General features: G+C 44.7%; 2 protein-coding genes across 4 annotated transcripts in view; one reads left to right on the top strand and one right to left on the bottom strand.

Moving 5' to 3' along the window:
• SENP7 (SUMO specific peptidase 7) overlaps nt 1-24,192 on the top strand; it is a 188,668-nt gene that overhangs the window by 7,768 nt on the left and 156,708 nt on the right. For 2 of the 3 annotated variants that reach the window (XM_058661817.1, XM_058661813.1), the window contains exon 1: nt 1,535-1,670. The exons of the other annotated variant lie outside the window; for it this stretch is intronic. The gene's annotated coding sequence lies outside the window, so the exon portion shown is untranslated. Of the gene's footprint in view, nt 1-1,534; nt 1,671-24,192 lie in introns of those variants that run through there. 3 annotated transcript variants of the gene reach the window in all.
• Nucleotides 1,199-9,250, bottom strand: TRMT10C (tRNA methyltransferase 10C, mitochondrial RNase P subunit). The gene is made up of 2 exons (XM_058661820.1): nt 9,183-9,250; nt 1,199-2,738 (listed from the first exon to the last, which is right to left on the bottom strand). Exon 2 carries the CDS (start codon nt 2,708-2,710, stop codon nt 1,457-1,459), a length of 1,254 nt encoding a protein of 417 aa, XP_058517803.1. The 5' UTR covers nt 2,711-2,738; nt 9,183-9,250; the 3' UTR covers nt 1,199-1,456.

The raw sequence follows: 24,192 nt of genomic DNA, 5'->3' as shown, positions 1-24,192 counted from the left end.
TAATCAACTGACCAGGGCAAGATGGGTATTATGATTAGCCTAAGTTCTGTTCTTTGGCATAATCAGGTAATCAAGCTCTATAAAATATGGCAGCTTCTATTTAAACCAAATGGCTGGAACACAAGTATTTTTGAAAAGGAAAGCCAACAAGGCTGATCTTGTGGCACAGTATGTAAAACACCAGCTGCAATGCAAATGGCATCCCATATAAGTGCCAGCTCAAGTCTAGGCTGCTCCACTTCCCATCCAGCTCCCTGATGAAGGCCTAGGAAAGAAGTGAATGAAAGTTGGCCCAGCGTCCTGACTTCGTATTCATAAGAACTAGGAACCAGTCTGGCTCAGCCCTGGCCATAGCATCCATCTGAAGAGTGAACTAACAAAAAAATCTGTCTCTTCCCTGACCCATAAATAAATGAATAACTCTTCCTTTCAAATAAATAAAAAAAATTTTAAAAGAAAGATTCTGGTACATACAACATGGATGAATTCTGGGGACATTAGGCTATCTGTATTGCAGAAGGATACAAGTGACATCAACATTAGCCAAATAAAATTTCTTTGTAAAAAGAAATTAAGTTTGACCCCCTACAAACCTTTTTTCATAATACAGCCAAATTCCAAGACATGCCCAGATGTATCTTAGCCTTTTACTTAACCAAGATTCAGTTAAACAATGTATCTTTAGTGCATATGACATGCTCAGCATATGAAAATTTAGTTCAATAAATGAACTACCATTTGAAGTTTAGAAATCTTTTTCCAAGTAAGTTTTTCACAGAGAAACGGCTGTCACATAAATAAAAGAGTATTTAAGAAGGGGTTTAGGGCCCGGCGGCGTGGCCTAGCAGCTAAAGTCCTCGCCTTGAATGCCCCGGGATCCCATATGGGCGCCGGTTCTAATCCCGGCAGCTCCACTTCCCATCCAGCTCCCTGCTTGTGGCCTGGGAAAGCAGTCAAGGACAGCCCAACGCATTGGGACCCTGCACCCGCGTGGGAGACCCGGAAGAGGTTCCAGGTTCCCGGCTTCGGATCGGCACGCACCGGCCGTTGCGGCTCACTTGGGGAGTGAATCATCGGATGGAAGATCTTCCTCTCTGTCTCTCCTCCTCTCTGTATATCTGACTTTGTAATAAACTGAATAAATCTTTAAAAAAAAAAAAGGGGGTTTAAGGTCTGAAACTAAGAGAATGTTAAAAAAAAAAGCCATATCAATAGTCTAACTATTTACTGGGTTAAGATTTTTCTGTTCAATAAAAATCAACAACTCCTTACTTTGATTAATTGCCTTTTTACAGTAAACAAAATACATTCTAAAAGTTTTGCAGATACTCAATTGATTGGGAAAAGACATAATTCCCCAGTTAGTTTAGAAAGACTAGAAAGTGATTTCCATTTAGAAAGAAATCACTAATAAAACTACTCTCAACCCATTTATTTTTTAAGCTAGCAAATTTTCTCATTTAAGCTGTCTCTTCTGTGTAAGTACATTTAAAGAGCTTTTGGGAAATGATTTAAAAGTCTTTGCTTTCTTCAGGTTTTCAATGAACTCTTGAGAATGCTGAGAAATCTCCAGAAATCCAGCATGTTTTCTCCTAGGAACAAACTTCAGTGCCTCTTCCCAATTACCAGTGTTTTTCAGACATAACAAAATACGCATCATTTGATCCAAGGTAAGATTTTTAGTACCAATGTCCCACTGCAAATATCTATCTAATGGAAGGCATTCTGTTGCCAGCTTCAATCGTTTTGCCTTGGCTAGGGATGTTCCAGGTTGTATACCCTTATCAACGAATGATCCAATTATATAAATTTTGTCATGCTTGAAAGTAGTCATAACATTGGGAGAATCTGCAGTTAAATATATAATATCATCCTTTGGAAATAAATCAACGTAAGACTTTTCTGTTGCTGTTAAAAGCAATTTGTCCCATTTTTCTCTGTAACGTTTAACTAACTCTGTATGATAAGCACCATTTGTTTTAAGGTTACAAAAATATATATGGAAAGGATCAATATTTCTTCTGTTACAACCTTCACTCTCTAAGAGTTGAGAAACAGCATTCTGTAATTCTTTTGGTTTCATGTAATCATCGTACATCATGTCAAACACTAAAGGCTGTCCAAACTGCATGGCCTGAGCACCTTTCCAGTCCATGGCAATGTTCATGTTTCTATCCCAAAGTCGTAGGAACAGGAAGTTCTGCTGCTTATCTTCCTCAGGGGTTTCTAGCAGCTTGACTTTCATTGCTTCTTCCCTTGCTGCTGCTTTCATTTCCTTTTTTCTTTGCTTGGCTTTTTTCATTTTTTCCTTAATATATAAATGTTTTAAATATTTCTTTTTTGATGATTTAGAAGGAGATTCCATAATGATTTTAAGCTCTTCTTCAGTGATGTGTTCTGGTACTTCCTTGCCAAGCAATCTCCACATCTCAATTAACTCTCTGGTGGCAACCAGAGGATCTTCATCCTTGTCACTCAAGCCTGTTGAAATACTTTCTTGCACACTAGATTTCATTGTGGTTTTCCACCCATCCAATTCTAGCTGTTGAGAAGTGGATGTGCTCTCCTTATTAGGACAGGGCACAGCTGGTATTTTGGAAGACATGCATCTATGTAAAATCGATGAATATAAATTATTTCTCTTTCCATGAAGGGTAAATGGCATCACCAGAAACCTGGCTAAAGGTCTTAATGTGACATTAATATTCATTTTGAAAAAAACAGAGACACAAAAATTCCTGCAAAAGAAGAAAAATGCAGTTAAAAGACAATTATTTTTTAAAATTCCCAACTAACATCAGTATGTACAAGGCGCTAAAATATAATCAATTACTGAAATACAAGTTATATAACTTTTGCACAATTTTATGTACTGCACCATTACCTTTTTAAAAAAAGATTATTATTATTATTTTAAATAATTGTTTATTTTTATTGCAAAGTCAGATGTACGGAGAGGGAGAGAGACGGAGAGGGAGAGAGACAGAGAGAAAGATCTTCCATCTGATTTTACAAAGAGAAGGTGAGACAAAGAGAAAGACTTTCCATCTGCTGGTTCACTCCCCAAATGGCTGCAACAGCCAGATCTGAGACAATTTGAAGGCAGGAACCAGGAGCTTCTTTTGGATCTCCCACTTGCGGGTACTGGGTCCCAAGGCTTTGTCCATCCTTGACTGCTTTCCCAGGCTACAAGCAGGGAGCTGGATGGGAAGTAGAGCAGTGGGACATGAACTGGTGTCCACATGGGATCCAGTGCATGCAAAGCAAGGATTTAGGCACTGATCCATCACACCAGGTCTTCATCATTACCTTTGTTCCTAGACTCCAGCAGCCAAGAGGCTATAATTATTGACTCGGTAAAAAATTCAAAACTTACTTGGCATTTTATTTTAGACATGAAGTTCATAAAAGGATAACTTAAATACACTTTTATATAGTGGCCCAGGGGTCAACGTTAATGGATAACAAGAGTTTTATACCACAGATGCAGCTGAGATCATGATATTCTCTCAACTCTATGACAGCACAGGCACATACCACAAAACAAGATCTGGCACAAAAAAGGACAGAAATGCTGAAGATGATGGTAGGCTAAAAGGCACTGTACAACTGGACCGGTCTGCGTACATACTAGCATGCATGGGAACCAGGATAGGGGGCAGGATAGGATAGTGAGGGTTGTGGGGAGTCACCCCAACTAGGCTGCAGCTCCCACTGGTTTGCGTGAGGGCTGAGTATGAAATGGGCAGGATCAGGTTGGACTGCAACACCCATTGGTTCACATGGAAGACAGGGCTGGAAACAATTACCCAGCAATTGCAACAACCAGCATGTGCATAAGCTGATAGGGGCGACAGATGGTGCCGGACCCTATACTGGCAAGCACATACAAGAATCAGGTCTGGGATCACCTCGGATGAAGTTTCTTTGGAGATCACTCCAACTGAACTGCTGATCTCAGATCCCCAAGCATGAAGAGACTATGTCAGCCAGTGGATTCTGAATAGATTTCATCACAATTGGAACAGCGAGATTGGCAGCAATTCAGAACTGTTGAACTAATCAGAACTGCTCGAGCAGGACCCTTGGAGTATGGGTGAAGCCTCTCCCTTTGTTTCTCCCCTGACCCCAGATACAGAAAAAAAATGATGATGGTAGTGTGGAAACAATGATATTACCCACTTTCCTGTAGCCCTTGACCCTTTGTACCCTAATCAACAAAGTAAGATTATTAAAAAAAAAAAAAAAAGAAAGAAAGAAAAGAAAGACAAAGAAAACCTATCTGGCATTTTACAACACAAAATCTGAAGAGATATCTTTGGGGGAAAAATGGCACTGTACAATGCCTTCATGTTTTCAAATCAGGAAGACACAGCAATATACTGGGGCTGGCATGGCAGCTCAACAGGCTAATTCTCTGCCTTTAAGAGCCAGCAGTGGGACCAGTTCGTGTCCCAGCTACTCCACTTCTCTTCCAGCTCCCCTACTGTGGTGTGGGAAAGCAGTGGAGGTTGGCCCATATCCTTGTGGGACCCTTCACCTATGTGAAGAGATATGGAAGAAGCTCCTGGCTCCCTTTGGATTGGCACAGCTCTGACCCAGCCCTAGGTGTTTTGGCCATTTGGGAAGTAAACCAGCAGATGGAAGATTTTTCTCTCTCTCTCTGTAAATCTGCTTTTTCAATACAAACAAATGAATTTTTTTTAATTTTATTTTTATTACAAAGTCAGATATACTGAGAGGAGGAGAGATAGAGAGGAAGTGGAGCTGCCGGGATTAGAACCAGCAGCCATATGGGATCAAGGCGAGGACCTTAACCATTAGGCCACGCTACCGAGCCCTAAACAAATGAATTTTTAAAAAATAAAATAAAAACCTTTAAAATCACTTGCCTAAAAAGTGTCATAACAAGGTGCGTTAGCCTAGTGGCTCAAGTTCTTGCCTTGTATGAACCAGGATCCCATATGGGCGCCGGTTCTAATCCCGGCTGCCCTTCTTCCCATCCACTCCCTGCTTGTGGCCTGGGAAAGCAGCGGAGGACGGCCCAAAACCTTGGAACCCTGTAACCGCATGGGAGACCGGAAAGAAGCTCCTGGCTCCTAGCTCCTGATTGGGTCAGCTCCAGCCATTGTAACCATTTGTGAAGTGAATGATTTCACAGATCTTCCTCTCTGTTTCTCCTCCTCTCTGTATATCTGCCTTTCCAATAAAACTAGATAAATTTTTTTTTAAAGATTTATTCATTTTATTACAGCCAGATATACACAGAGGAGGGGAGACAGAAAGGAAGATCTTCTGTCCAATGATTCACTCCCCAAATGAGCCGCAATGGGCCGATGCGCACCGATCCGATGCCGGGAACCAGGAACCTCTTCCGGGTCTCCCGCGCAGGTGCAGTGTCCCAATGCATTGGGCCGTCCTCAACTGCTTTTCCAGGCCACAAGCAGGGAGCTGGATGGGAAGTGGAGCTGCCGGGATTAGAACCGGCACCCATATGGGATCCCGGGTCTTTCAAGGCGAGGACTTTAGCTGCTAGGCCACACCGCCGGGCCCAAAACTAGATAAATGTTAAAAAAAAAAAAAGTCATGACAAATGATATACCATCATCTTTGCAGGCTTCTATAACATAGCACAATCCATTCACCAATTCTTGAAAATATAAAAGCTCAGGAACATCTGACCCCATGACTTAAGCCAAGGCCACTTACAAGAAAGAGGGAAAAAGGAACATATAGGGAAATACTGATTTAAAAAATGAACTATTTTCCACTTCAGATTTTATTGTGTAATAAACATACAAAGTACAAAGGTTCACTGAGGGGACAGTGTTTACTCTATCTCCCTAAAAACAGAAACCTATTTTAGCCTCACGGAAACATTTAAGATACTGGGTAAGGTGCCCACTTTCCACACTGCAGTACCTGGGTTCTATTTCCTTTTCAGATTCCTGATCCTCGGAAGCAGCAACCATGACTCAAGTAGTCAGTTCCTGCACGCATATGAGATGGATTTTCTAGAACCCAGCTTTAGCCTTGCCCAGCTAAAGCCACAGTCACTGGTGACACCTCGGCAGTAAACAGAGGTAAGAGCTCTGTCTCTCAAATAACTAGTACAAGTATAAAAAACGCCCTTATCTAGTTCTAGCCTTGGCTCTTAGCCCTCTCTTACACCGACCATCAGTGTTGCTTGTGAGCCCCAAAATTAGTTCAGATAGACAGAGACTAATAAAGGTCAGCTAGTTGATAATCATGCAGCTTGTACCTTACTGACCAAGATTCCCATCTGGCTTTTCAGATAGACAGAGAGACTGATATGCAAAGTCTGGAACAGCCAGGGAAAAGGCCAACTAGCTTATAATCGCTCAGCCTGTACTTACTGCTCAGGCTCCCTATTTGCTTCTCCTGGACTTTACTAGGTAGGATGTAGAGTTAAATTCTTCCTCACTCACTGGGTTGTTGGGGATTTCCCTGCTCACCTGCCTAAAACGTTTCTATTCTTCAAGTGTTAAAATGCAAAGTGCTGTAAAACCATGCTTAATCACCATATACTGCAAAGTTTAAATTGTGGCTTAATTTTCTTCCCCCAAAAAACTTTATCAATTTATCACTGTTAATGCTAAACAAGATATAACAGTATAGAAACTTTGATGTTAAGTTTGTACTTAGCTGTTATATATATAATGGATGTTAATGTTGATGACTCCACTGTTTCTGTGCCACTGTGATTTAGGTTAAACTCAAAAACATGTTAGCTTGGGAGAAAAAAAGAGTTATAGCAGCTGGTTGTGTATATACTAAAATTGAGATGTCAAGGAAGTAGTTACAGGATACAGTTAAGAACTTGCATTTTCTAACATGTTGGTCACTCAATACCCTGTCAATCAACTTCATGATGTGGTTAATTTCAATGTTTCTTCCTGTTGTTGAAAATGACTAGTGACATCTCATTGGAGGAGATGATATTCTACCAGCTCTACTTTCAGACCAAGGATGGTCTCCCAATGAAACTGTTGAATTTATCTGGACAATAAGATGCTGGACTCTGCATGGTTCATACCTGCAATGAAGGAATCATGACAGGATATGACCTGTACTACTCTAACACTATGGAGGAATTCAGTATGGGGGGAGGGCCTGGGAAGGGGCTGGGGGAATCCTACAGCCTATGAAACTGTGTCATAAAATGATATAAAATTTTTTAAAAAGTAGAAAAAATGGTTTTAAGTTCATGGAAGATGGAATTAAAGATTTATTTTGTTACAATTACAAAAAAACCAACTGGCATATATTTATTTTACTTTTACAATATCTGTTTGGGACCCAGCTATCCCACTCCTAGAAAAATATCCAAAAGAAATTAAAAATACAGATGAGGGGCTCGGCACCGTGGCCTAGCAGCTAAAGTCCTTGCCTTAAAAGAATCGGCATCCCATATGGGTGCCGGTTCTAATCCTGGCAGCTCCACTTCCCATCCAGCTCCCTGCTTGTTTCCTGGGAAAGCAGGAGAGGACAGCCCAAAGCCTTGGGACCCTGCACCCATGTGGGAGATCTGGAAGAGGTTCCTGGCTCCTGGCTTTGGATCGGCGCAGCACCAGCCTGTTGCGGTCACTTGGGGAGTGAAACATTGGACAGAAGATCTTCTCTGTCTCTCCTCCTCTCTGTATACCCAGCTTTATAATAAAAATAAACAAATCTTTGAAAAACACTACATATGAGAAGGGGATCTGTAATCCTATATTTACAGCAGCACAATCTATAATAGCAAAGACATGGAAAAAAACCCAGATGCCCATCTAAAGAGGAGTGGTTAAAGAAACTGTGGTACATCTACTTCATGGAATACTACTCAGCCACTAAAAAGAATGAACTAGATAGTCCCAACTAGAGACCATTATGCTTAATGAAATAAGTCAATCACAAGACAACAAATACCATATGTTCTCTCTAATATAAGGAATCCATCATGCAAATTGGAATGTATAGTGGTGGAGTAATGGAGACTACCATATCCAGATGTGAAGACACATGCAACATGCATCCCTACTTCCAAATAAAAGATGGACTCCCAATGAAAGTGTTGGACATATCTAGACAATGGGATGATGGACTGACATTGTCTGTACCAGCAATGTTGGAGCACTCTTAAATAGCAGACTGATGGAATTGTAACTCCTTACAAAGAAATGTCCTGTTGTGACAATATGGGAAAAAAAATCAGTCAGGAGGGGGGATGGGAATTGGGGGAGGGGAATTCCAGGATTGTACAATATAGAATACGATAAAATTCAAAAATGAAATAAAAAAAGATGCCAAATAAAAAAAAGCCTAGTATGATCTGCCTACATATATATATATATATCTGTTTGGATCCTTCTATTTCTCTTCAGTCCTATTTTCATAACTGTATCTCTCAACTTCTCGACTTCTCGATTGGTCTTGCCCATCTCTAAGCTTCAACAGTTAGTGCAAACCTCAGCAATAGTATTCCTATCTTCCCAAGTAGCATTTGTAACCATAGAAGTGCAGATTGAAATCAAATTTAGTATTGTTATTTACCAAAGTTGTCACACTATGAGACTTTACCTATATCTTCAGTTGCATTTCTAATTATTCCAGTCATACTTCATACCAAGAATTTCTCCTGTTAGTTCTCACAGTAACCATCTCTATGCAAGCACTTGTAATGCAACCGTAAACACCTGCATAAATATCTACCGCACGATCTGCTAAGGATTATCCAGCCCACCAGGACTACGACTGTGTCTATACTGTTAACACGGAAGTCTGAACTTGACAGGCAGTATTGGTTTTATTGTAATCAACAATCAGCTTGGGTCAATGCTTCCCACATTAAAAAGTTCAGGCTTCCTTTAAGGAAAAAACAATGTACTGGATCTCAACCACAATACTAAACCTGGAGCCTTCTTCATTTCGCTCCTCCCCCACCATGTGATAAATGACATTAACAAAGGCCTCTCAAGTCATGTCTCTAGTTAGTACACACTTCTAGAATATCAAAGAAATGAAAAGTCAAATCCTAAGAAGCCACCAAGAATACCACCGTACGAAACACAGCTCTAACTTACTTAATTAGCTTTAAAATCACTTGTGCACCCACGACCGGCGTCGGCGTTCTCCCGTCCACGCTCAGCACCCGCCCTGGGAGAAGCAGCAGCGCATACCGAGAATGCACAGCCTCTCCGACGGGCTCCGGGCGCGCAGGGAGTTCAGACAGCGCGGGATTCGACCTCGCACAGCTCACGGGTCGGCCTCGCTACCCCCGCGGGTCACCGTCCGGTCCACACGCCGAGCACTGCCGTGCGACCCGAGCCGTGAGCACAGCCTCAGTGCGACCGGAACTCCCGCCCCCGACGGCAGGCGCTGCGTTTTAACGTCACGAGAGGCGCGGCCTGTTCCTGGCTCAGCGTCGCGCGTGCGGGTCGGTTCCTCCGATAGACGGGGGCTTCGGTACGGTTTCCACCGGCTTGCGGGCTGGACCTGCTTTTGTTCTTTCCCGTATTTGTACTAAATACTCGGCTACTTTTAGCGCATTCTCGGTGGGCCCGTGTTTATGAAATCATACACGCAGAATACTAACATAAAATTACTATTGTGCAAGTCTACCCAGGTTTAATTGCCTGAGGAGTTAATTCTTTGACCAGTTCCTCTCCAGAAGCTACTGCAATGCTTGGACATTATGATTCACAGCGAATCTCACTGTCTCTTCTTAGTTCGTTTGGAAATTTTAATGTGAAAATTACGTTGAAAATACCTTTGTAATTCGGTGTACTTTAGGCCAAAATCCAACCCGTATGTGTTTTTGTTAGCCAACATAGTATTGCTAAGTATAATTTTAAATGGCCATTAAGTAGGAAAAGATCTTTTCAGGCCCCAAGCAGCAGCCTGGTGGCTAAAGTCCCCACCTTGCAGGCATCGGGATCCCATATGGACACCGGTTCTTTTTTATTTTATTTTATTTTTTTATTAATTACATTGCATAATGTGGCACATTTTTATATGCACTGGGATTCCCCCTACCCCTCCCCAAACCCTCCCCCCACAGTGGACTGCTCCACCTTGTTGCATTACCACAGTTCAAATTCAGTTGAGATTCTTTGATTGAAGGTATTTACCAAGCATACAGTCCAGCATCTTACTGTCCTGGTAAGTTCAATAGTTTCTTGGTGAGACCATCTCTGGTCTAAAGGTAGAGCCAGCAGAGTATCATCCCAATCAATTAAAAGCCCCAACATAATATTTGCAACCAATTACAACATTATGGCATTAATTGACATGGTATTGATTAACCAATATGTTAATAGGAAAATGCAGGTTCTCAACCACAACCTGTGACTTCTTCATAGACATTTCCATTTTGGTTTATATTCAACCGTGTTCTATACACCTTAAAATGGCTATAGATTGCCATTCAGCTGTCTCATGTCTATTTTAATTTTAGTATTTAACAGTTTATGGCTTTGAAGCATGGTTTCTCTGAACCTGGCTGTTTTTTGGGTAGTCTATAACAAGACATATATCAACAGTTTAGGTGAACAGTTTTAGGAGGGGTGCAGAGAAATCTTCCATATCCCAGTTAGGAGTAACTAATCTTTGTGTCCCACCCAGTGAGTTATAAGGGGCACCGGTTCTAATGCTGGCTCCTCTACTTCCCATCCAGCTCCCTGCTTGTGGCCTGGGAAAGCAGTCAAGGACAGCCCAAAGCCTTGGGACCCTGCACCCAAGTGTGGAAGACCTGGAGGAGGCTCCTGACTTTGGATCGACTAGCTCCGGCTGTTGAGACCATTTAGGGAGTGAGCCAGGAAGAAAGGAGGGAAGAAAGAAAAAGTCTCTTCAACAAATGGTACTGGAAAAACTGGATGTAGGCATTCAAAAAAATGAAGTTAGGCTCTAAATGTAAGAACAAAAAATGTAAAACAGTAAAACATGGGAAAAGTCATATGGCATTGAATTTGGCAGATTTTGTGAATGTGATGTGAAAGTGTAGGCAACATTAAAAAAATGAGAAAACAGGTTTCATAAAAATTGAAAACTTTTGCAAGAAAGCATACTGTTAGCAGAGTAAAAAGGGAACCGATAGAATGGGAGAAAATATTTCCAAATTATCTATCTTTAAAGGAATTAATATCTAAAATGTATAATTTGAATAGCACAGCAACAGAAAGTCAAACAGCCCAACTCAAAGCGGGCACAGAACTTGAATTAACATTTCTTTAAAGAATATATGTAAATAGAAAACAGGCCCATAGAAAGATGTGCAGCGTATTGATCCTTGAGGTATAAATCAATGCAAAAGATCTCTTTGCACATCACTTGGGAAAAACTTATGGCATCACCTTCCATTTTTTTTGCCTTTCATTGAGGTCTATTAAAGAGTGACTAATCCACATCCATTAAGATGACAAATAGGGACAGGCATTGTTGCACAGCAAGTAAAGCTGCTTTCTGCAATTCCAGCATTTTATGGGGCCCGTTTCAGGACTGATTCTTCTACTTCCAATCCTGCTCCCGCTAATGGTCTTGGAAAGCAATGGAAGATGGCTAAAGTGCTTGGGTCCCTGTTTGTATGTGTGAGACCTGGATATAATTCTAGACTCCTGGCTTCAGCTTTGTCCAACATCAGCCATTGTGAACATTTGGAGAATGAATAAATGGATGAGAGTTTTTGTCTCTATATGCCTTTCAAATAAGTAAATAAACTTTTAAAATGAAAAGATCACAGGCCAGTGTGATAGCCTAGTGGCTAAATTCTCACGTTGACACATGCTGGGATCCCATATGGGTGCAGCAGTTTATATCCCGGCTGCTCTACTTCTCATCTGCCTCCCTGCTTGTGAACTGGCAAAGCAGTAGAGAATGGCCTAAAGCCTTGCAGTCCTTTACTGCGTAGGAGACATGGAATAAGCTTCTCGCTCGTGACTTCAGGTTGGCTCAGCTCTGGCCGTTGTAGCTACGTGGGTTGTGAACCAGCAGAAAGAAGATCTTTTTCTCTATCTCTCTGATATGAATCTGATCTACCCTTCCAGTAAAAATAATAGTCTTTTAAAAGAATTTCTTGGGGCTGTGATGTTGGCTCAACTGGTCAATCCTCTACCTCTAAGTGCTGGTATCCCATATGGGTACTGGTTTGTGTCCCAGCTGCTGCAGTCCCTGTCTACCTCCCTGCTTATGGCCTGGGAAAGCAGTGGAGAATGGTCCAAGATTCAGGCACCTGCACCCAGGTGAGAGACCAGGTAGAAGTTTCTGGCTCCTGGCTTTGGATTGGCTGAACACCAGCCATTGGGGCCATTTGGGCAGTAAAACAACAGGTGGAAGATCTTGTCTCTCCTTCCCTCTGTAAATCAGCTTTCCAACAAAAGTTATTTTAAAAAAGGAATTTCTTGAGGCAGTAAATCTGGAAGTGAAAAATCTGTATCATATCAACATCCTCCATTTTGCCAAATATTTCTCCAATAGGAGTATCCATTCTGTAATTTGACATAGGAGAAGAAGTTTGCACAGAAAAGCAAATGTAAAAATGTTGTTTATTCAGGCGCTTTGCTGTTTTCTTTCTTTTCATTTCTTTCCCCTCCTCCCTCCCTCTCTCCCTTCTTTCCTTCCTTCATTCCTTCATTTTTTAAAAGATTTATTTATTTTTATCAGAAAGGCGGATATACAGAGAGGAGGAAAATTGTCCATCTGATGGCTCACTCCCCAAGTGACCAAAACAGCTGGAGCTGAGCCAGTCTGTAGCCAGGAGCCAGGAGTTCTTCTGGGTCTCCCATACGAGTACAGGACCCCAATGTTTTGGGCCATCCTCGACTGCATTCCCAGGCCACAGGCAGGGAGCTGGATGGGAAGCAGGGCTGCTGAGATTGGAACCGGCACCCATATGGGATCCCGGTGTGTTCAAGGCGAGGACTCTAACTGCTATGCTATCATGCCGGCCCCCTTTCATTTCTTACATTCGTCTATTGGAAAGTCAGATTCACAGAGAAAAGGAGATACAGAGAGAGATCCTCCCTTCCGCTGGTTCACTCCCCAAGTGGCTACAACGGCTAGAGTTGAGTTAATACAAAGCCAGGAGCCAGGAGCTTCTTTGTGTGGGTGCAGGGTCCTCTAGCCTTTGTGCTGTCCTTGACTGCTTTCTCAGGCCGCAAGCAGGGAGCTGGAAGGAAAGTAGAGCAGCTGGGATATGACCTGGCACCCATATGGGACCCTGGTGCATGCAAAGTGAGGACTTCAGCCAGTAGACTACAGTGCCGGGCCCGTTGTGCTTTCTTTCTTTTGTTTTTAAAGATTTATTTATTTTTATTGGATGATTGAATATACAGAGAATGAGAAACAGAGAGGAAGATGTGTCCACTGTTTCACTCCCCAAGCGGCCACAATGCCCAGAGCTGAGCCGATCCAAAGCCAGGAGCCAGGAACGTGTTCCGGGTCCCCCACATGGGTGCAGGTCCCAAGGCCTTGGGCCATCCTCTACTGCTTTCTCAGGTCACAAGCAGGGAGCAGGATGGGAAGCGGGGCTACTGGTTTAAAACCAGCGCTCATATGGGATCCTGGCGTGTACAAGGCAAAGCCTTTAGCTGCTGGGCTACAGTCCCTGTGCTTCCTTTTTGTGTGCTAAATATAAAGAGCATATAGAATATTTACAATTTAATGATCTGAGCAAGGGATTGCTAGCTTTATAATTGTCATTCAATCAAAGTTATCAAAATTAATATTTTGTAGTAATATAACATTAAACAAAATCCAATTACTGCTTCGCATCTTTGTTAGTTATCCCAGGGTAGGTAACATGCTTGGCAAGGACCTGTGGGTACTCCCCTGCTAGACTGTACCTATTTCTAGTGACCACAAGGACCAAGGCTGGTGGTGTCTGGGGTGGACAAGGTGGCGACACGTGTCAGCATGCATGAAGCCTGGATATGAGGGCAGGTCAGGCTGAGTTAACCTGCAGCACCCATAGGTACATATGAGAGCCAAATGGGATGCAGCTTGGGCTGGGCTAGGCTGTAGTAAAGCCTGGAGTGTCAAAAATCAGGGCTGGGAGCTCCAGTTGCACAATCGGTTAGTGCATGGTATTTATACAAAAATCAGGGCTGGGGGCAGGCTTGGTGGGGTTATTGGGGGTTGCCCTGATTAGGCTGTGCCACGTGTTGTAGTGTGTGAGATATGGGGCTGAGGCAGAACTGATAAAGCACCTGCATCCACTGATGTGTGCATTGGCTGGTACAGGTTACAAACCACAACCAACCATGCATTGGCTGGCACACATAACAGTCAAGTCTGAAGTCATAGTAGATCAGGGTTCTTTTTTTTTTTTCTTTATTTTTGACAATCTTTACATAGTTAATTAGGGAACAAAGGGTCAAGGACTACAGGAAAGAGGGTAACACTATTGTTTCCACATTTTTTTCTGCATCTGGGGAAAAGGGGGAGATAAATGGAGAATCCCCACCCAGCCTCCCACCCATCCCAGGTCCCTGATGTGGGACATGCTCCGAGGGTCTTGCTGAAGTGATTTTGATAGTTCAACAGTTATGAATTGCTGCCAATCTTGCCGTTCCAAGCAGGATGAAATCTTTCCAGAATCTGCTGTCTGACATAGTTTACCGTAGAGTCTCCATTTGTCCAGATTTTCACTGCCAACATATGGCTTGCAAAGTTGATTGATTTATTCTGTCCTCTGTTGTGGTGCTAGATATCCTCTGCAGGTTCCGATAGACTGCCATATCCTCCATGAGCACCTGGTTATGCTGTCTACTGCTTCGTCAGCCTCTGAGGAGGCTCAGCTCTGACATTTGCACTCGATGGCAGACCATGGAACCTACACTTCTCTTCATGGTTAGGGTTCTGAATCTGGCAGTTTGATCGGGGAGATCCCCAAAGAAACTTTGTCCGCGGTGATCCCAGACCAGATTCTTGTGTATACTTGCCTGCACAGGGCCTGGCACAATCCATTGCCCCAATCAGCTGGTGATTGCAATTGCTGAGTCAGTTCTGTTTCTAGCCCTGTCTTCTACATGAACCAATGGATGTTGCAGTCTAGCTTGATTCTGCCCAGCACACACTTGGCCCTCACATAAATCAGTGAGAACTGCAGCCTAGTCAGAGTGACCCACAATAACCCCGACCAGACCTGCCCCCTATCCTGGTTCCTGTGCTTGCCAGTATGTACAGCAGATTAGTTCAGTCTGTTCCATATCCCATTCAGCTCTCATACATATCAATGAGCATTGAAGCCTAGTTCAACCCAACCAGCCCCACTATCCAGCCCACACACATGTTGGTGGGTGCCTTTCTGTCCAGCCACTCCCACCCTAGTCCTGGTTCTCATGATTGCAAGGGGGAGCGATAACCCAAGAGGGATGTGCTCACTATTTCCCTCATGGGCCCACTTCTGGATCATGCACTTTCCAGGTGGTTCTGTAGTTTAACTTGACAGATTAGCCACCGGTGCACACATCTGGTGTCTGATGCAGCGGCAAAGCCCAACCAACTCTCATCCATTCTGCTTTATGTTTGCACCAGTAGGGACAGTCAGTCCAGCCTGGCTCTTCCCTGATCTAGCTCACATGAGTCCCACAGGTGGTGTAGCCCTGCCTGTTCTGGGCAGCCCCCATCTCAACTCATGCTCTCAAGTGTGAGTGGTGTTCCAGCAGGGGGGCCGTCCACATTCTTCCTACCAGTCCTACCCCCTTCCCTGGTTCCTTCGTGTGCTGGTTGGATGCTGTGGCCCAGTCTGGCATGGCCTGCCTCACCTCGGCATTTGCTAGTGGGTGCTGCAGCCTGATACGGCCTGGCCCAATCCTGTTTCCAGCTGGTGAGGGTTACAGTCTAGCCCAGCCCAGCATGTACCCTATCCCAGCTGTAATGTGCACTGGTATGTGTTGTGACCATACCTGGCCTGACCCACACTCTGTTCTGGTGCTCGGATTTGCCAGCAGGTGATGTGAACTGGCCCTGCCTGGTTTGCCCCTGACCTGTGCCAAATGTATCCCAGTGGGTACCTTTCCCGGGCCTGGTTTGGGCTGTTCCTTATCATGGTTCTTGCGCTCACCTACAGGGACTGTGTCCTGACAGAGAAGTTGCCCAGTGTCTTCCATCAGAACCTCTCCCAATGCCAGATCTTGCTCATACTGGTGATTCCATGGGCCAGCCCAATTCAGTCCACCTCCTGTCCTAGCAGGAACAGTGGCCTTTCCTGAGCGGTCTTCAACCCATTCTGGTTCTTACTGTTGGATGTTTCAGCCCAGCCAAGGTTTGTCTATACCCAGATACAGCTCATACCTGGCTCAGTAGAGGCAGAGGCTTAGCCTAGTCTGTCCTACATCTACCCTGGTTCTCCAGAGCACCAGATGGTGCTGGAGTCTAGCCCAGCTTGGTGCGTCCAGTTCCAGTCCACACTTGTGCTGAGGGATACTGCATCCATATTCAGACCAGAAGGCATCGCACACTCTGGCCCCTGCACTGATTAGTGGGAACCCCAGCCCAGCAAGGGTGTCCCCTTAGCTCCCCAACTGGGCCTTTTCCTAGCATAGATCATGTGCATGCCTTGGTTGCTCTGACCCAGCTTGGCATAGTCCCTCACCTGTCTTGGCCTTTACCTTCGATGGCGTGGCCTAGCGTCCCTGGCTCATGCAGACCAGTCGGTAAGAACCTAGCTCGGCATGACCTATGGTCCATCCTGATTTCTGTTTCTGCTTGTGAGCTAAAGTTTGCTCAGCCCTGCCCAGTCTACCCTGTTCCATTATCAAACCACACATTAGCCAGCCATTGGAGCTACTTTTCCCAGCTTGTCCGACCCCCAGACCTGGACCATATGTTCACCAATGGGAGGTATGACCCACCAGGGGAGTTTCCCAAGTTTCTCCACTTGACCCAGACCCAGTTCTCATACATGCTAGGGGGTGTTAGGCCAGTGTCTGGCATAGTCTGGCCTTCCATTTGGTCTTGTATGAGCTGGTGACTGTTGCAGCCTGGCCCACCCCACAGTATTTAGGATGCACATTTGGGTGCTGCTGCCTTGACCACCTCAGAATGTTGTCAGTTCCTTTACCCATGAGTGTTGGCAGACTCCTTGGTCACACCTAAGCTTAGCTGTCACCACCCGAACTCTTGAGCCAACCAGTGGGAGTAGTATTTCTACATGTTTTGGCCCACACATCCCCCACAGAACTTACCCCAGAAATGGTTCTCTCATGTTCTGGTTAATGTCATGGCCCTGCCTAATGTGACCCATATCCTGATCCAACATTCTCTCAGGTACTAGGATCTGGCCCTGCCAGAGGAGTTGCCCAGGCTCCTCCCTCAGAAACTCTTCCAGTGCCAGGTTTCGCGCATACCAGTGGGTCCATGAGCCAGCCCTGTTCAGTTCACCTCCTGTCCTAGCAGGAACAGTGGTGTTTCCTGACTGTTCTTCAACCCAATCTGGTTCTTATTTTTTGGATGTTTCAACCCAGCCATGGCTCTTCCATACCCCCATATGGCTTACACATGGTTCAGTAAGGACTGAGACCTAGCCTAGTCTGTCATACATTTCCCCTGGTCCTGCAGAGCACCAGATGGTATTGGGGTCTGGCCCAGCTTGGTGATTCCATTCCCAGTCCACACTTGTGCCAAGTGGGATTACACTCGTATCCTGATCGGAATGCAGCCCCATTTACAGCCCATGCGCTCATTGGTGGGAAACTCAACCCAGCTAGAGTATCCCCTTAGCTGCCCAACTGGGCCTATTCCCAGCCTTAGATCTTGTGAAGGCCAGTAGTTGTTCTGATTCAACTTGGTAGAGCCCCTCTCTTGTCCTGTCCCCTTAGATGCTGTGGCTTAGCATCCCTGTCTTATGCAGATCAGTAGGTGCAAGGACCTACTTGGCATGACCTGTGCTCCAACCTGATTTCTGTTGTTTCTTGTGAGTTAAGGTTTGCTCAGCCCTGCCCATTCTGTCCCCTTCCAGTGGCAGCACGGCCCACCCCACATCCTGTTAAAGGATGCACTTTCAGGTGCTGCTGCCTTGACCTGTGCTGACTGTTTTGGGTTCCTGCACCCGTGTGTGATGGCAGGTGGCATGGTCACATCTAGCTTAGTCCATCCCAACCCCAGCTTGCGAGCTAACCAGGGGGGACATGTATTCCCAGTCCCTGCAGGTAAGCGCAAGAAGCACGATAGGAAACAGCCCAGAACAGGCTATGGAAATTATCCCACTGGTATACACATGGCATGGATTGGGGGCAGACCAGGCTGAACCTGTTCACATCACCCGCTGGTGAGTCCGAGCGCCAGAACAGAGTGTGGGTCAAGCCAGGTTCGGTTGCGACACATACTAATACACAATAAGGAATACCAAGGTGAGATGAGCCGTACCAGTTGTGGTTGCAGCGCCCAAACAGCACATGTGATAATCAGGGGGAGGAGGCAAAGCTGACAGGGGAATGTGGGCTCCTCTGCTGGACAACTACTTCCATTGGAAAGTGTGAGTCGGGATGGGGGCAGATCAGAATAGGCAGGGCTGTTACACCTGTGGGCCTCATGTGGGCTAGATAAGGGAAGGGCCATGGTGGGCTGACTGTTCCGACTGGTGCAAGCAAAAACCAGAGTGGGTGAGGGTTGGTTGGGCTAGCTACAGCACTAACTGGCAGAGGCTGGCACTGGGAGTCAATTCTGTCAAGTCAAATGCCAGAACTACCTGGAGAGTGCATAATCTGGGAGTGAGTGTGGCCTAGAAGGGAAATAGTGGGCACCTCCTTCAGGGTTACCACTCTCATTGGACAGCACGACCACAAGGACAGGGGCAGGGATGGCTGTACAGAAGGGCATCTGCCAGTAGGTGTGTGGGCTGGATAGTAGGTTGGTTGGGTTGAGCTGGGCTTCAATACCCATCGACACGTGCGAGAGCTAAACACGATGTGGGACAGACTTGACAAGCCTGCAGTGCGTGCTGGCAAGCATGGGAACCAGGATAAGGGGCAAAACTGGTGGGAGTTATGGGGAGTCGCCCCAACTAGGCTGCAGCTTCAACCGGTTTGCGTGAGGACCAAGTATGAAGTGGGTAGGATCGAACTGGACTACAACACCCGTTGGTTCACGAGGAAGATAGGGCTGGAAACAGAACGAACCCAGCAATCCCAACGACCAGCATGAGCATAAGCTGATTGGTGTGACGGACGGTGTCGGCCTCCGTACTAGCAAACTCATGCAAGAATCAGGCCTGGGATCATCTCAGATGAAGTTTCTTTGGAGATCCCTCCACCTGAACTGCTGATCTTAGAACCCCAACCATGAAGAGACTGTCAGCCATTGGATTCTGAGTAGGATTCATTGCGATTGGAACTGAGAGATTGGCAGCAATCCAGAACTGATGAACTATTAAAACTGTATGAGCAGGACCCTCAGAGCGCGCCTCCCATTGGGGACCTGGGATGGGTGGGAGGCTGGGTGGGGCTTTTTCCTTTGTTTTTTTCCCTGACCCCAGATACAGGGTAAAATGATATTGAAGTGGAAACAATGGTATTACCCACTTTACCTGTGGCCCTTGACACTTCGTTCCCTAATCAACTAAGTAAGATTATTATAAAATAATAATAATAAAAAAAAGAAAAAAAAAAGAAATAAAGTTTAGTAAAATCACACACACACACACACACACACACACACACACAAAAAGGATCTGGCCCGGCTAGACAAGCCCCCAACCCGAGCTTTTGTATGGACTGGTATACTGTGGTCAGCATTGTTCGGTGATAACAAGTGCTACATAGGACTCAAAGGAGGCTGGTATATCAGCTTGACATGTAAAGATCATCTGGTCCCTCTCCTCCAAACCACCAGGTCTCAGTACCCTTGCTTACCTTTAATGAAGTTACTCTGTGGTTGGAAGTCTTCAGGATTAATTCGCAACTCAGACGCACAATGGGCTCAACATGGAGGTACCTAGGCAGCAATTCATATCCCCAAACCCCAGAGCTTGCCGCCATGGCCAGCAGGCAGAGCCTGGCACCAAATGGCACACTGGCCACTTGGGCCCAGCTCACTGTGTGTTTGTGATGGCTGGAATCAGGGCTCCGAGCATGGAGTCCGACCCCGCCTCGAACCTGCCAACAGCAAACAGGCTGCTGGAAGTTGTGCCCTGCAGACCCCAAGGTTGCTAGTAGATGAGGTTTCTTGTGGGATTCCCCAACTGGACTGCTGGACTCAGACTCCAGCTACAGGGAAAAAAAAATTGCAGTTCAACCTTGGAGTACATGTATCAGGACTGGGCCCCTTCAGTTACTGATGCCTATGAAGTGGACAGGATGTCCAGATACACATGGGGGACAGGACAGATAGCTCCTCTAGAACAGCTAGGAATGTTGACTGCCTCATCAGAGGAAGGAAACAGAATAGGTTGGACAACTCTCCTGGCCAAGCTTTGCAACATGTTCTTGAGTGTGTGGTTGCAGCCTAAGGTTGACTTTGTCAATCAGTAGACGTTGGAAAGAATATTCTCAGTCCTGGAGCAACAAAATTAGCAATTTCCTAAAACCATTCCGTAATACCCTTGGAACACTCTTCCTTGCATTGGGGTCTCTAAGACGTCATCAAGTGAATGTCCATCATCCCTTGGTGCTGATGTAGTTTGACAGCAGCAAACCACAGCCCTCTCCCCTCTTCTCCTGTGGACACAGTAGAGAGAAAAACAACCAAAACATTTTCCTATTCACTTTCCTTCATACCTGAACCTCCTCACCTTGACTGTAGGCCCACAGGAGTATGTATACCTCTTAACTATGTAAACCATATTAAAAATAAAATTAAAAGAAATAATAAGGTTGTCTAGCCAAAGCTAAAAAATCGTATCTGAAAAAAAAAATTGTATCTGTAAAGATCACACCAGTTCGTCTTTTCTTCCCTGAAACAACTCGGCTGATGATGTGATGATAGATTTCCTTAAAGGATTCATTTTATTTTTATTGGTCAGGCAGATTAAATTTTACAGAGAGAAGGAGAGACAGAGAGCAAGATCTTCTGTCTGCTAGTTCACTTCCCAAGTGGCCACAATGGCCAGAGCTGAGCTGATCAGAAGCTAGGGGCCAGGAGTTTCTTGCAGGTCTCCTATGCAGGTGCAGGGTTTCAAGGCTTTGGGGCATCCTTGACTGCTTTCCCAGGTCACAAGGAGGGAACTGGATAAGAAGTGGACCTAGTTGGGACATGAAGTGGTAATCATGGGCCCGGCGGTGTGGCCTTGTTGCTAAAGTCCTCGCCTTGAATGCTCCGGGATCCCATATGTGCGCTGGTTCTAATCCTGGCAGCTCCACTTCCCATCCAGCTCCCTGCTTGTGGCCTGGGAAAGCAGTCGAGGACGGCCCAAAGCTTCGGGACCCTGCACCCACGTGGGAGACCTGGAAGAGGTTCCAGGTTCCCGGCTTTGGATCGGCACAGCACCGGCCATTGCGGCTCACTTGGGGAGTGAATCATCGGATGGAAGATCTTCCTCTCTGTCGCTCCTTCTCTCTGTATATCCGGCTTTCCAATAATAATAAATAAATCTTTTAAAAAAAGTGGCAATCATATATGATCCTGGCATTTGCAAGGCAAGGAGTTAGACACTGAGCCACTGTGCTGAGCCCTGATTTGCTAATCTTAATTGATTTCAATTCAAAAGTTTTTTATACAGTAGAAAATAAATGTACATAAAATTATATTATATCCAAATATACTAAGAATTCACTTTTTCTTGGAAAGATATATTTACAGAGAGAAGGAGAGACAGATTTTCCATAAGCTGGTTCACTCCCCAAGTGGCAATAACAACCAGAACTAAACTGATCTGAAGCCAAGAGCTTCTTCTGGGTCTTTCACAGGTGTGCATGGTCTCAAGGTGGTGAACCATGCTCTACTGCTGCATCCCAGGCCACAAGCAGGGAGCTGGATGGGAAGTGGAGCAGCTGGGACATGAATGCACCCAAATGGGATCCTGGCATAGCCAAGGTGAGGATTTAGCTACTAGGCTACTGTGTTGGCCCCCGTCTTACTTTTAAAATAAAGAATCTTTAACCAGAATGGCTGAAAAAGGTAAATTACATGTCATTTAAAAAGATTTATTTATTTTTTTTTATTGGAAAGTCACATTTACACAGAGAAGAGAGACAGAAAGGTCCTCCATCTGCTGGTTCACTCTCCAAGTGTCTGAGCTGATTCGAAGCCAGGAGTCAGAAGTTTCTTCTGGGTTTACCATGTGGATTCAGGGTACCAAGGCCTTGGGTCATGCTCTACTGCTTTCCCAGGCCATTGGCAGGGAGCTGGATGGGAAATAGAGTAGCTGGGATATGAACTGGCACCTGTACTGGATTCTGGCACATGCAAGATGAAGACTTTAGCCACTAGGCTACCGTTGTGTGCCCAGATAATTAAATTTTTAATAAGATGAAATGAAGTTATCAAATGACTTGTTCTGAAGTAAAAAGTTAACCTTTGCTAGTTGTTTTTCATCATGTTTTTTTAGTTGTTTTTCATCATGACAATATATTCTGAAGATGTAAAAACAAAGTTAAAGTGAGACAACAAACAATCGTGGTTCAGAAGAACAAATTTGAAAGTTTAGCTGAAAGGTCATTTATTTTCAGAAATCTTGCACAAAGCAAGCTCAGCTTGAGGTAACTAGCTGGTTTGGTTTGTATTGGCAGAAATGTTATATTGATAGAATCATATGTTAAATGAAGTATTTGTAACCTGAATACTTTGATTAACATAATTTTATGATTTTATAATTTTTACTTTATTTTTGTGTAAGCTGCTAGCTTGGATGGAAGTAGATTATGCCTCCTACTCTTTTTAAAAAATATTTATTTTTATTGGAAAGGCATTTTACAGGAGAAGAAGAAACAGAGAGGGAAATCTTCTGTCTGCTAGTTCACTCCCCAAATGGCTGCAACAGCTAGAGCTGAACTGATCTGACCCCAGAAGCCAGGAGCATGTTCCGGGTATCTCACATGGGTGCAGGGTGGCAAAGCTTTGGACCATCCTCTACTGCTTTTCTGTTGTGGGCTAAGGAGTTGATTAGTGCTCCTTGGAATGGGCAGGAACAGGAACTGGGCTTGTGGCTAAAAACAGACTAATTTGACTCATCTGTGTCCAATATTCTGGCTAAATTAGGCCGTGGGGTGGGGGGCGGAAAGAGTATATAAGGAGAGGTGAAGGAACAACAAAGAGAGACTTCACAGAGACTTCTACTATCACTGGTCTCCTGTCGGTGCTTCATCCCCAGACCCTCTCCCTGTCCACGTTACTGGCTCTGCTGGCCGGAGCACTTTCCCAGGCCACAAGCAGGGAACTGGACGGGAAGTGGAGCAGCCAGGATGAGAACCAGTACGAACAGGCACTTCTAAGTGATGCCAGAGCTTCAACTGGGAACATTAATTAACCTGTTGGACTGCTGTGATGGTCCACACATCCATTTTTAAAGTATTCAAATATGTAAATTACGGGTAACAAAATAGCCAGGATCTTTATTTTGAAGAGCCTCATTAAAGCATGTTAGAGTAAATGTACCAGTTATTGGACTCATTGAATACATGTGTAGTCCCTTAAGTACTGTAGCAAATGTCAGCTAAATCAGTATCAACTTTTAGCTACCTACTTTATTATCTTATCAGCATCTAATGTTTCAATTGAGATCTAGTGTTCTCCTAATTGGAGGTGTTTAAAAAGCCAGAGTTTTAATTTAATTTTCTTTTTTTTAAGATTTATTTTATTTTTATTGGAAAGGCAGATATAGAGAGAAGGAGAGACAGAGAGGAAGGTCCTCCATCCGATGATTCACTCCCCAAGTGACCACAACAGCCAGTGCTGCACCGATCCGAAGCCAGGAGCCAGGAACCTCCTCCAGGTCTCCCACATGGGTGCAGGAACCCAAGGGTTTGGGCCGTCCTCGACTGCTTTCCCAGGCCACAAGCAGGGAGCTGGATGGGAAGTGGAGTTGCTGGGATTAGAACCGGTGCCCATATGGGATCCCAGCGTGTTCAAGGTGAGAATTTTAGCCACTAGGCCACGCCGCCAGGCCCCGAGTTTTAATTTTAAAAAGAGATTTTTTTTGTGTGTGTTACTTCACTAATACAAATATAGCTAACCTAAATTTATTTGTATTCTAATGCTAAATTGCTGGGCTATGCCTATTGGAAGAGTCTTTTCTTAAAACACTGTTTCTGGAGTTGA

This window comes from Ochotona princeps, chromosome 3 (assembly GCF_030435755.1).
Source record: "Ochotona princeps isolate mOchPri1 chromosome 3, mOchPri1.hap1, whole genome shotgun sequence".
Lineage (NCBI taxonomy): Eukaryota > Metazoa > Chordata > Mammalia > Lagomorpha > Ochotonidae > Ochotona > Ochotona princeps.
Note: the sequence above shows the minus strand (reverse complement) of the source record. Positions and strands in the feature narration are given on the sequence as shown.

Excerpts from the sequence above, each read along its gene's own strand:
- TRMT10C (XM_058661820.1), bottom strand. The coding sequence starts at position 2,710 with ATGAATATTAATGTCACATTAAGACCTTTAGCCAGGTTTCTGGTGATG.